This window comes from Saccoglossus kowalevskii, chromosome 16 (genome assembly GCF_978046115.1).
Source record: "Saccoglossus kowalevskii chromosome 16, keSacKowa6.1, whole genome shotgun sequence".
NCBI classification, from domain to species: domain Eukaryota; kingdom Metazoa; phylum Hemichordata; class Enteropneusta; family Harrimaniidae; genus Saccoglossus; species Saccoglossus kowalevskii.
The window spans coordinates 20033791-20046380 of NC_140656.1; the positions used below are offsets into that span (position 1 = coordinate 20033791).

The window sequence follows — 12590 nt, forward strand, 5'->3', positions numbered from 1 at the left end:
TAGAGAAGAATATATTGCATAAAACAACCTCTACAAGTCACCAGTCAGGTAACTGTGTAACTACAATAAGTCACTAGTTAGGTGACTCTATGGCCTATAATAAGTGACCTCCTGTAGTTAACAGTTAGTTATCTGTGACCTAAATATAGTGAAGTTCTGAGACTTAAAATAAATTACCTTTAATAAGCCTGTTTGCCTGTTGTTTTTTCTCTCTATAAGCCTTCACTGATAATCAAAATGAATGTGAGAAAACAGCATCAATATATGATGTGTTAGTGACAATTAGTATATCCAGGTCACACGTTCCTTTCTATTGAACCTGTGTGAAATCCACATAAGAAATGAAAACTTATTTGTATGCAGTGTTATTCATTGATGCTGGTGGTTGTACTTGTAGGAATCAGCCGAGGAGTCGTCAAGTGGACTTCCATTTCTAGCTGACGTAGCATTGGGATTGTCTGTATTGGGATGCACTATGTTACATTTACTATATCAAGGCCCAGAAAAGTCCCAGGATGAAGAAGTTTGTCAACATCTATTCAAATCAAAGTTACTCCAACGGTAAGTGCTGTTTTCTTAGTTACTACATTTATTATCTGTATGTTTTAGCATTACCATTTTAGCAGACATTTGATTACGTGTTATATTGCATTTTATATATTTGCAATAGTTCAACAAAAATAAATGTTGTCCTAGATAATTATTCTGATATATCTTTGCCAGTCAAACAGATGTACTCTTATTACCTGTTCATCATACTCTTAATCATCCTCTCACATAACCCCTTTTACCTGACATTTCCAATCTATTCTTACCATGTGCAAGAAACACTCAAAGTTAATAAATTACTATTTTTAGTTGTGTCTGGCGACCTGAATCAGGCAAATTTCCTAGTAAATCAGTTGCCATGCCAATCAGTGAAAGCGAAGAGTTGAACCTTAGTGTGACGCCAGCAGCCATTCCCCGCATAAAATTACCTTCGGATGTCATGAGACAACTGAGAGAGATATCTGGTAGATATGCTCCACCTTTCAGGCCTAGCTTCAAGTAAGTATTGATTTTGGTACAAACACATCCTTGAAATAATCATGAAGGTATGATTATGCTTAAATGTTGAATTACTGTGATTCACAATAATTCAAAAACATTCAACAACAATTCAAATGATAAACTAAAAAACACTTCCTGATATTTGTAAAATTTTTAACAAATTATATTTTACATATTCGCAAAATCAAACCAAAAATAAATCTGAAAGGTATTTTGTCTGAGTGGAACTTAATGTATACAAACTACAATGTACTTATGGATATTGACAATTATCATTGATATAATTGCGATATTTTCATGTTTATGTTGTTTGTATCAAAATATCAAAAATACTGGGATGCTATTACTAGCCTCTGTTGACAGTCATCAAGTGCTTATCCTGTTATGCTAATCAGATTCTACAGTAAAAACTATTAATTCGCAGTTACTGTAGTAACATTTTTTTTTGTAGAATCTGATTAGCATGTGCGTTAAACATTATGTGACCTCCTTGCATGACATTTTGTTTTTCAGATTAGATTCAAAATGGCCGACTAGTGGCCATTTTGTTTTAATAAATGCAGTTGTTAAACTTGATAACTCACAAGAACTATGTTATGTAATTTCTTATTGAGTTTTTCCACAATCCAACTTTAACTACCTGATGACTACATTGTAATATATCATATTTTGGTTATCTACACTACTTAGGGAAGCATTGAAACCAGAAGACGTAGAGGAAGCCATTGTGTCTGCCGTTATTAAACATCTAGGTTTACACGACTGTCTACAGTATTTGGGAAGTGATCAGATCCCTGCTGAACAAATAGAGAACTATACCCTTCTACTTAATGTGGTTTCTGAAGTCTACAGAAGATTTGATGCAGTCTTGAGACAATTACAGGTTAGTCCACCGATGTATTGCTACACAGTTGGCAGCCACAGTTGTAGAATTTGATGCTATAAAATTGTGAATTATATGATGTACTCTGCCAAAATCCTGTGACCCTGAAACCACAAATAGTCTAGGAGATTAACAAAATGGTAGACTTGATAACTTACTCAGACACAAATATCACACAACTCTGAAACCTGCAAATGGTGGATTTGATAACTTACTCAACCACAAACATGTAACATTATATAACTTACAAATATTCTCTTGGCCTTGGTGTAATTGTTTAACTGGTGTGGATTCTTTTTTTTTTTTCAATTGCAGTCGTTAGCAGAGCTGGAGCAGAAATGGCAGACTGAAGTGGATGATTTAAGACAAGGCAGTCTACCATTAGGAATTGCATTCTTTGCTGATTATCATTTACAAGAGGTAGGCTTAGTAACTTTTTTTTGTCTGAAACACAGATCAATGCGTTTTTTCTCCAGTTGCTACCTAAATGCATGACATAAAACGAATTTCAATAAACTTATTCAATAAATAAATAAATAAATATTAAATAAATAAATAATCACCTTTTGTTATCACAGTCAAAGAGCAGAGAGTTGGCTTTCCTTTGTTATCTTAAAGATGTAGAACTGGATCCAATCAATCTTGAAGAAGCCGTCAACAGTCTCAGGTATCAAATTATCATTCTCATTATTTAATTATTTTTCTTCAAAGTACTGGTAATATTGTGGTATTTAGATGAGACTTTGTGATCTTGTGCGTGTTTGTAGTCTCATTTCATTCAATCAGTTCATCAAGCAACATACTTGTTGAAACAAGTTTTAATACTTTCATGGCAGTTCAGGTATGTACCAAGTTGTGAGTCGCAAATAGCAAAATATGCCATATGCGAGTGGTAAAAAGTATCATTTGCTAGTAGCAAAAAAGCCCTATGCGAGGGGTAATACAAAGGCCAGGAAAACTGGTGTATGCGAGGGGTGGAGTCATTTACCAGTGAAGTGCAAACATTGATTCTATGCAAATGACTGAACGAACTTTTTGATATCAACACTTAAATGAATAATAAACAAAAAGCACTGGAAATAGTAGTTAAAGCTACTTTTATTTGTGATCTTCGCAATGTAGTCCGCGTACACTGGTCGACTGTAATGTTGAGTACCGGGCGGCGTGCGCCGGTTGACACCTAGGCTAGATCGAGTTGACACCTATTTGCTACCATTATTTTTATATGTGAACCACCCCTAAAGTAAAAGCCTCAACAGCATCATTTCATAACCATGGTAAATATTTGATTTTAATGTGATAAACACATTTGAATGTACATTATTATATTATAAGCAAACAAATCCAGCCGTTGAGCAAACTGGCAAATGACTCCACCCCTTGCATACACCAGTTTTCCTGGCCTTTGTATTACCCCTCGCATAGGGCTTTTTTGCTACTAGCAAATGATACATTTTACCACTCGCATATGCCATTTTTACCACTAGCATATGGCATATTTTGCTATTTGCGACTCGCAACTTGGTACTCGCATATGGCACTTTTTCTAGGTCATACATACCTTGGCAGTTAATTAGTAATTTGTTCACAGTTGAATGATATGATGGACATTGCATTAGAGTTACCTTATGAAGCTTTAGATAAAAAAAATTGAATCCTAAAATATATGCAAATTAGGTTCATTAGCTCACATCATCTCACATCATCTCATTGTTGAACAATTCTGCATTCTCGTTTTATGAATGAAGCTGCTCTATCTGTAAATCTTCAAAATAGAATCTGTTGAAACTATTTAAAATGATTCTGCAATTATACATGTATATGCTTGTTGGGAGATGTACTTGAAAGGGTGCCTGCAGTCATATTTCTATCATACAGTGTAAAAATCATCGCCAAACCATTGTATCGTTGCTGAATTGCAATATTGTCACTGTATTTACCAACCCAACTGGATAAAATGTAATATTTTACTGTCACTCCCATATCGTTTCATTCACTAGAACAGCCACATTTCACAACAGGACTGATTGGGTAAAATGTAAATCACAGGTTTATTACAAAACCTATAAACACGCCAGACAAGATTAAAACTCGTGCCACAGCAATATGCCTTGCAATCATTCAACCAACATCTGAAGTAGAATAAATACTAAGGAACATGTAGAATATTAATTTAAAGATTCCTTTTTTATTCAATTTATTTCATCTATTTATATAAATTGATGTATGACAAATGGGAAACTTGTTAACAAATTTAGACTACCTGTATGTACTTTGTCACATGGCTGGTGCCAGGTCCAGGTATCCTGGTGTGTGTAACTCAGCTTTGCTGTGGGTGTTTCCTGTTTTAATCCATTTTAAATACAATTTTTATGTTATGAAGCGATTTATCTAAATGTTATGTGATTGTCTTATTCAGTTATCAGTTTTATAGACTAGTGAAACTTTATTCTCTCAAAATTACTGTGTTATACCATTGTCCCGTGTTATTTAGCCAAATGGCTAGTTAAAATGGTTTAATCTATTCGGTTCCAATCAAATAATGGTCTTGAGTTATGCAAAGCAAAACTAAACTATCAGCAACTTTAATAGCTGGTGATGTTGCTGTTTCCGTGTATGAAATAAGATGTCGGTGAGTGCAAAAGATCCATGGCAGTGGTTATGGATCAGTTATCTAGCAATAATTGTGTTAATAATCACATGGTTATTTGCAACTCTAGGGAGAAGCTTGAAGCTGAGGCAAATAGGAAGGAAGAGAAAGACAAAGTGGAGACACTGCCCAAGACAAGGTCATTGGTGATGGGAATATTTGAGAGAGCTGAGTTATTATTACATGTTAATATTAATAGCGACACTATGGGTGGCATGGCAAGAAGTGCTTCCCAGAATCAAGACATACCCCGTAAGAACCACTTTTAAATTATTGTTATTCATTAGTTGCATACTAATTTCATTCCCTAAATGATTCAAGTACTAAGTGATTTGATTAAATACAAATATCGATGGGGGTTGTATAATGAAAGTAATAACGTTGAACATTCTGAAAGCTAAATAAATCGAACGATTCGGTCAAGTACTGTTCCGACTGACAACGTGCGTCGTTCAACAAAGAACTCAAAACAGCACCATCACACTAGTGAATAATTCAATTATGGATAAATTTGAGTGCTGTATCGACATAGGCTTTCTTCGTATTCAGTTTCGTATTCCAATATTGTTTCCATGTTTACTTCTATCAAACCTGAAATATTTTAACACGGAATAATACATCTGTTACGTAGTTAATAATTACTTAGTAATGCAATACTGGCCCAGTTGGTTAGATGTTCGTCGATCCACCACCCCCATTGCTAGTGATTTGATTAAATACAACCAATTTCGGCCATTTTCTATGTGTAAAAGTTGGTGGAAGGATTGATGCATGTCACTTTGATTTGTAAATTCAACTCATTTTTTGAACAATTCACTTTAAACTATATACCTAGATTGTCCATCACAAATTCGCACATACAATAAGTTGTCATCTGATCAAAGATGGCTGACTGCTGACTGTTTTAGTTGTTAAAAAAACCCCACTAAAATCAGGTATTTACCATATCCAAGACCATACCTTGAGCATTTGTTGATTTTCTTCAAACTTGGTTGAAGGAGTAAACACTACTGGAGGTTGATGTATGTATGATTTTCAAAGTCTACTCAAGATGGCTGATTTTTATACATGTTGTACTAATAATTTGTGCTCTGCTGTTGACTTTTGTTTTCTTGATATCATTCATTGTCACATGCATAACTCATGTATCTCCATAGTGAAAAATATCATTAGATACAGGTCTACATCACACACCAAAACTACTCTTATTACTCGCTTATTACAGAATTCAATATGCTTATGGTATTTAACATTAAGTGCACAACAGGGTCTGTGCATTGCAAAATACACCATAGATATCTGCTAAGATTTACAAATTAGACACAAATTAGATTTTTGTTTTAGGCAAGCTATTCTGTACACACTATTAGAATTCATACATACTTTACATTGACTTCTTTCCTTCACATGTTTCATATTTAGATGTCTCTTCTGAAACAATGGTCTCAGTACATGATGGTCAAACACCTTTGTATAGAAGTTTGTCAGCTCCATCTGAATTAGAGATTGACTCTGAAACTTGGCAAGCTATCACTGATGCTCCTACAGTCAGAAGACCTCTCAGGTTAGCTTTATTTTATTTTTAAAATTTACAATTATTGATATGTAATCTATATTTGGTATTGTGTCCTTGTGTTTCCTTAATATTAATTATCATAAGTATATTATCATCAATTTACTCTATTTGTACAAAACTGCATATGAACCAGAATTTGCATTATGACTATACACATGCTGATACCTCCGTCAATACAGTGTACATACGAGTCTTACCCTTGTTTGGTTTTGTTACCAGGTGGCGAGGACATCGTAGAGGACCAGTAACACTACTACAGGAACTTATATCTGATGAAATTAACAGGGATAAAGATAAACCACTTCATTCACAAGTTTTAGATCAGCTTTTTGCATTCATTGGAAGTAATCCTGAGAAAAGTGTACGTTTTAATATTGTTTGGTGTACATTTAAATTTATGTGTATATTGTGTTCGCTGTGGTGGTTGAAAATAAGTAAAATCGTGGTCACATGATTTTTCCACTTATGCTTTATCTGCCGTAACCATCATGTAACCAGGATTTACTGTGGCTGGGAATTTGTTTCTTACACCCAGGCAGCAATATTGTATTGTAAGCCAATTAGCTGACAATATTCTACTCTTTACAAAAACGTCATAGTTTGTTGGAGGGAAATTTAAGGTAGCGAGACTATTATTTGCATACTTGTTTTCATCTTCTAATTGTGACTAAATGACTACAAATAGACCCGGGAAAGTATATATTTTTAGAATCGCCAGACTTCAAGCTTTTCACAAGTGTATTTTGCATGCCCGTATCTGCATTCTACGACGCGTTACTCAATCAAAGGTGAAAAATTACTTTTTCTGTAAAAAAAATAATTACGCATTTACGCTGGCGATAAGAAGTATTTTTTTCACTTTTCCTAGTTGTTCAATTGTCTGGTCAGTTTTATTCAAGCAACACGTTTTAAAAAATAGTGTGCTGAATTTCAATTACTGTTTTAGTCACATTGCCCCCAACTCAAACCACAACTCGTTGGTAAATAATCGATGAAATAGTTTGTCTGGACACATTCAAGTTCCTCTCATTGTCACCTTAAAGCTGTGAAAATTTGGTGTTAATCCGACGACAATAAGTATACGTTATTTTTTGTTAAAGACCTTGTATTTTGAAAAACATAAACTCCTAGAAAACGTCCATGAAGTAACAGCAAAGATTTTCAAGCTTGTTTATCGGCACAATCAATTTGTTTTCCCATCAAGGTCTGTTTTACCATGTGTAGGGGCATCCAAATGTGTAAGGCTATTAGAAACCAAAAAAATAAAGGAATGGGATAGCTATAATTGGATAAATTCGGCATATGAAAACACCAAAATCAATGATTTTTTTTCAGTGGCTGTGTGACCTTGTGTCTGACACATTCATATGCAAATGACTAATCTGTGAAACAAACAGGGGCGGAGACAACCCACTCGAATGTTTGGAAACACTCATTGTGTGTCAGATAGCTACTGATAACACATCCTAACATTGCTTTGTCTTGAGTTTATCTTTGAAATTTATAGGCACACAGATTAAACCTGTATTGTTGATTTTGGAAAACACTACTGAGGCTGCCTTGCTTCCCTTCAGAAAATATGCATTTTAACCAACTTACATGACATTCTATGTTATGTTGACTTTATCATATGAAAGTTTATAGTGCATTTCATCAATTAATAAATAAATGTGAAAATCGTAATTTTCAACACAAATAATAGTCTTGCTACCTTAACTGAAATATAAATTTAATTTGGTATTCTTAGGTGAACTATAAGTTTGTAATATTCAGACAAGCAGTAGCAGTGATTATTCTTGTCAAACGATCTATTTATTTATTTGTGTTACATTTAAGTGTGTACATTATGGCCTATGGCCAATGGTACTGAATAAATATATATATTGTAATGTACATTAAAAAAAAAGCAAAAAAAAAGCTGACAATATTGCTGAAAGGGTGTACGAAACATTTTTGCAATCACAGTAACTAGTGATAGTACATAAATTCTTGTTCTACTCGACCCGAAATAAATTTAGAACATTGTTCCAATTGTTCCTTCATCTCAGGTCTCTTGTAAAAGTTTTGTATCATCTGCTGGTATTCGGTGGCGGCGTGGTAATGATAGGAAACAAGCTTTGATTCACATGAGAGAGTTACTGACTGCAGCGTCTAGGGTTGGTGGAGGTACTCACTTAGTGGCTGCAGTTACATCTGTACTACAGAGTGGACCTAGGTAGGTAGAATCGACATAATGATCAAGGAAGAATCTCACTTGAAGGCACTTGCTTTTACCAAACGTACTAAGGTGTGTGCTCCCCACAAGTTGGAATGTAGTACAAATCTCATTCTTCTCAATGCTCAAGATTTTTTCCTTAATAACTTTTTGAGTTCTTTGTTCTGCTATCTGTGTATCACCTAACATACACATTTCCACAGCTAATTGTCTTTGTTGTTTTCACTAGGATTGAGGAGTTGACATGTGGTGGCATGGCTGACCATGTACGGGAAGCCTTTGCTGAGACTATGACATCAGTTGTACAGATAGCAGCCCGCTATCCCATTGCATGCTGTAACAGTATTGGGTTACTGTGTATCATTCCATATACAAGGTAAAGTCTCACCTGTTCAAGTTGATCTTATTTGGAGATACATGTATAAACCATTTGGGGGATTACAGCATGTCAACTATTGTAGTATCTTCCCGGGTTTTGTCACTGCTGGTATTTGGAGTGGTTATAGTTTCGTCATTTGTGAGTTTGATTCCTGGAGGTGTCTGTAGTGTGAATTCAAGTACTGTCTACCCTGCCTTTCAGACATGTGGTGTTAGGTTTGGAGGACTCGTTTGCATGTGCACTTGCAATTAGCATTTAACATATAAAAAAAAAGGTCAGAATATACAGCAGTGACTTGAATGTCTAGAAATGTGGTCTGGCATGAAAATATTTTTTAAATGTTAGAACACACTATTGGAGGTCATATTATGTCATGATGTTGTGTGTGTTGTGTTATATTCATTTTCAGATTGTTAAGACAGGTTAGAAAACAATAATCGTGAAACCGGTAGCAACGTTGAAATTGATCCTTTCTCACACAACTGACAAGGGATTTCATGTAGAACCTTGGTCTGTATTTCAAAATGTAACCAAATGTCACTCTCTATTTCACTAGGACTGAGGAGCAGTGTCTGGTAAGAAGTGGTTTGGTGCAGTTATTGGATAAACTCTGTAGTTTAGGCAGTGACAGGGGTGATGGTAATGCAGATATGCAATCAACAAGACAAAGAGTATCAGCATTAGCCTGGGCAGGATTCCAGGTGAGTTGCCTTACATGCGTCTGATCATGTCTACCTGGATCTCCAAGTTTTGATTTCTGTGCTGTATCAAGATCATTTGACAAGAATTCCAGATTCGTTTTCTATGATGCATGTCTATTTTCTCTGATCATCAGGTTTACTGTAAAATATTATGAGTTACAAGAGGGTGTTACTTATTCTATTTGTTTTTTTAGGTTCTTGCTAATAGGTGTGTGTCATGGGAAACAGAGGAAGGAGCTCAAGACATACTGCAGCATGCTGGGTTAGCAAGACAGGTGTCTGCATTATTAACCAATCACCTAGCCAGGGCAACTGAATGTAATGGTAATGAAGCTGCTGGTAGTGAAGCCTTGCAAGAAGTTCTCAGCTTACTCAATAACTTGTCAAGGTACGTATTGACTTTGGTATTCATGTGTGTACATGATTCTCAAAGTATTATACAGGTACTGCCTTCTTTTGGGTGTATTTTGGTCTTAGGTGGAGTTACCACCTTTTGAGAATAGTTCCAGGTATCCTTGGGTAATCTGATGCAACAAGGATATACTGTGATGTAATTTTGTGGTCTGTGTTGGCAAAATATTTTATAGGCAGCTGATCATGGGAGTTCTATATGGGATCGACCTTTTAATAAGCAGTTGTAACGTGTACTTGGTCAGTTTATAAGAAATACATTATACCTTGGTTAATATTCACTGACAAGCATGTGTTTCTTTGTATTATAGAAGTCGTATGGGAAAAGCCATTTTAAGCCAACCAGCCTGTGTTTCTAAACTACTCTCCTTGTTATTGGACCAAAGACCATCACCAAAATTAGTACTCATCATACTACAGTTGTGTCGTGTGGCGTTGCCTCTTATGACTGCTGAAGACTGTGAGAGTGTTACACTACCCTCATGGGGCCAGGAAGTATCTATGCTTGCAGGTGAAGATGAGATGCTGTCCGATCCACCAGCTAAGATTTGCAGTTTGTTACTTGCTAAGCTTGGAGACTATGTTGTTCCAGGTGAGTTTATCTGACTGCTAGATTTATCTATTTTGCTTAAATAGTGTAAGCCTTGGTGCTATGGGCTTTGTAGTTGCTCTATCTGAAACTTAGGTTAGGACTATTTGAAAGGAATATTGTCAAATGAGTACCTCAGTTTTTGGACTGGTTGGAGTGAGTCAGTCATGATGACTGGCTGGTTACCAATGCCGATGACACAAACATGTGTATTCCCTTTTTCATGTGTCTGACATCCCTCGGCTGATTTCTCTCCACCTTCATTTTGTCTAAATGGCAGTATTTTGTTCAATATTAGGGTAAAGATGATACAGTATTCAAAGTGGCCCCTCAACACCCATTTTTGTTCTGAAACAGATGTTAGTATTGCAATGTGACTTTTTTTGGACTAATTTAATTCAACCATTTCAATGGTAGGCATTTTTTTCTTGTGCATACCCCCACTTCTCACACCCTACTACTACATTACATCATCTATCATAATGAATATATTAATAATTATCTAGGTGGCCAGACAACAGCAACTCCTACTACTGAATTTCCTGAATCTACCAGCAAACCAAGCCAGACACTGCCCTCCACAGTTGAAAGGGAGAGAGGTGAGGAGTGCGAGGTGCAGGATGGCAGAATATCGGTGTTCATTCATAAACGAGAAGATCAGTCGTCACACGAAGTGATACAGCCACTACTCAGGTATATTATTTTTGTGAGATTATCTTGAGTATTATTGTAATTAAGTTTATTGACAAATGTGTTCATGAGACACCAATCATTTACTGTTGACAGAACTGCACATTTGCCAAGGTGGGTTTACACAAAAATGAATGGTCACATATTGATAGTGGCAAGTTTTTGGAAACGTGCTAAAAACCAGTTGTGTTTATGCATGAAAGCCGGTAAATTCACACAATTATGCTTTCTGCTTGGTCATAGACTTTTTGTGACTGTGAGGTGTGCTATTATGGCTGTAACTCCAAGCCATGACCAATGTTTATGGTTTTGAATTGCGTATAATGACTAGTGTACACGATGTATGAAAAGACTAACCCATGGACAGAAGAACAATTATTATAGAAACGTTGAATTTGCCCATTCACAATATCACTTGTAGTTTATCATAGGGTCATACAAGTGATGCATAAATCATGTTCATTTTGACTGAAATAAAATCCACATGCATAAAAACTGTTAGCCACAAACTAATGTGTATATCCTGGAATGTTGTTGTAACTTTGTTACTTTTATTGTTACACTAGTTCTGATGGCAGGCCATTCAGACTAGGCAGTGGTGCTAATATGGAGAAAGTGGTACGAATGGACAGAGAAATGACTAAGGTATGTTCTTACTGTACTCCAAGATGCTACTAAAAAGCTGTATCCAAAATTTGTGCAACTTTTAAGTTATATTATTAACAAATTTGACAAAATCTCTGAAAACTCAATCATTTAAAAAAAATCATTTTTGATGTCTGACCATAAACATTTTATGAAAAAAAACATAATTGATATATTTTGTATATGCCTCTTAAATTATTACTTTTTACTTTGATGGTTTCTAATAAGGTGTAGAAGACGATCTATTATAACCTATAATTATGAAGGTGTATGGCCATCAAGCTCTAGATAAGAGCAAGGAAGCCAACCCTTCTATCCTGTCGTGTGTTTGGTGTTTCCCTTAACTGTGTAACCATAGTAACTGGTACAGCAAACAGAACATGACAGGTCTTGCGGTTCTCTTGTTCTCACGCAGCCATTTGCATCTAGGGTAAATTGATATGAAAGGAGTGCATAACTGGTAATATTGCGTATATGATATGAAAACATTATAATTAGATTATGTTTTACTTTGACAGCACAACAGAGCCGAGGTGATCACAGATGATGCTGTGACGTCATTTAGGAGAGCCGCTAAGTGGGCTCAGAGTGGTTTGGTGGTGAGTACAGGACCTCCAATAGAAACCAGTACACAAGATAACGGTGGTAGAGATAAAAAGAAAATAACCAGTGAAGCTGTGTGTCGAGAGAAAAATGCAGAACTGGCAAGGTGATCTTTCTATTAATCTTATCTGATATGACGCGATACTGTGGATCATTGACTTATTTGTTATCTTGGATCACATCAGACTTGGAATTAAA

General features: G+C 35.6%; 1 protein-coding gene across 1 annotated transcript in view; it reads left to right on the forward strand.

Moving 5' to 3' along the window:
• Positions 1-12590, forward strand: part of LOC100373217 (putative E3 ubiquitin-protein ligase HECTD4) — a 64832-nt gene that overhangs the window by 22110 nt on the left and 30132 nt on the right. Inside the window, exons 20-35 of the mRNA XM_085490928.1 lie at positions 398-561; positions 859-1047; positions 1741-1933; positions 2249-2353; positions 2512-2600; positions 4654-4835; positions 6006-6147; positions 6379-6520; positions 8208-8374; positions 8604-8750; positions 9310-9454; positions 9649-9842; positions 10177-10457; positions 10961-11147; positions 11711-11789; positions 12308-12498. Of these exons, the coding sequence (XP_085347054.1) occupies positions 398-561; positions 859-1047; positions 1741-1933; positions 2249-2353; positions 2512-2600; positions 4654-4835; positions 6006-6147; positions 6379-6520; positions 8208-8374; positions 8604-8750; positions 9310-9454; positions 9649-9842; positions 10177-10457; positions 10961-11147; positions 11711-11789; positions 12308-12498 (2597 nt within the window). The remainder of the gene's footprint in view (positions 1-397; positions 562-858; positions 1048-1740; positions 1934-2248; positions 2354-2511; positions 2601-4653; positions 4836-6005; positions 6148-6378; positions 6521-8207; positions 8375-8603; positions 8751-9309; positions 9455-9648; positions 9843-10176; positions 10458-10960; positions 11148-11710; positions 11790-12307; positions 12499-12590) is intronic.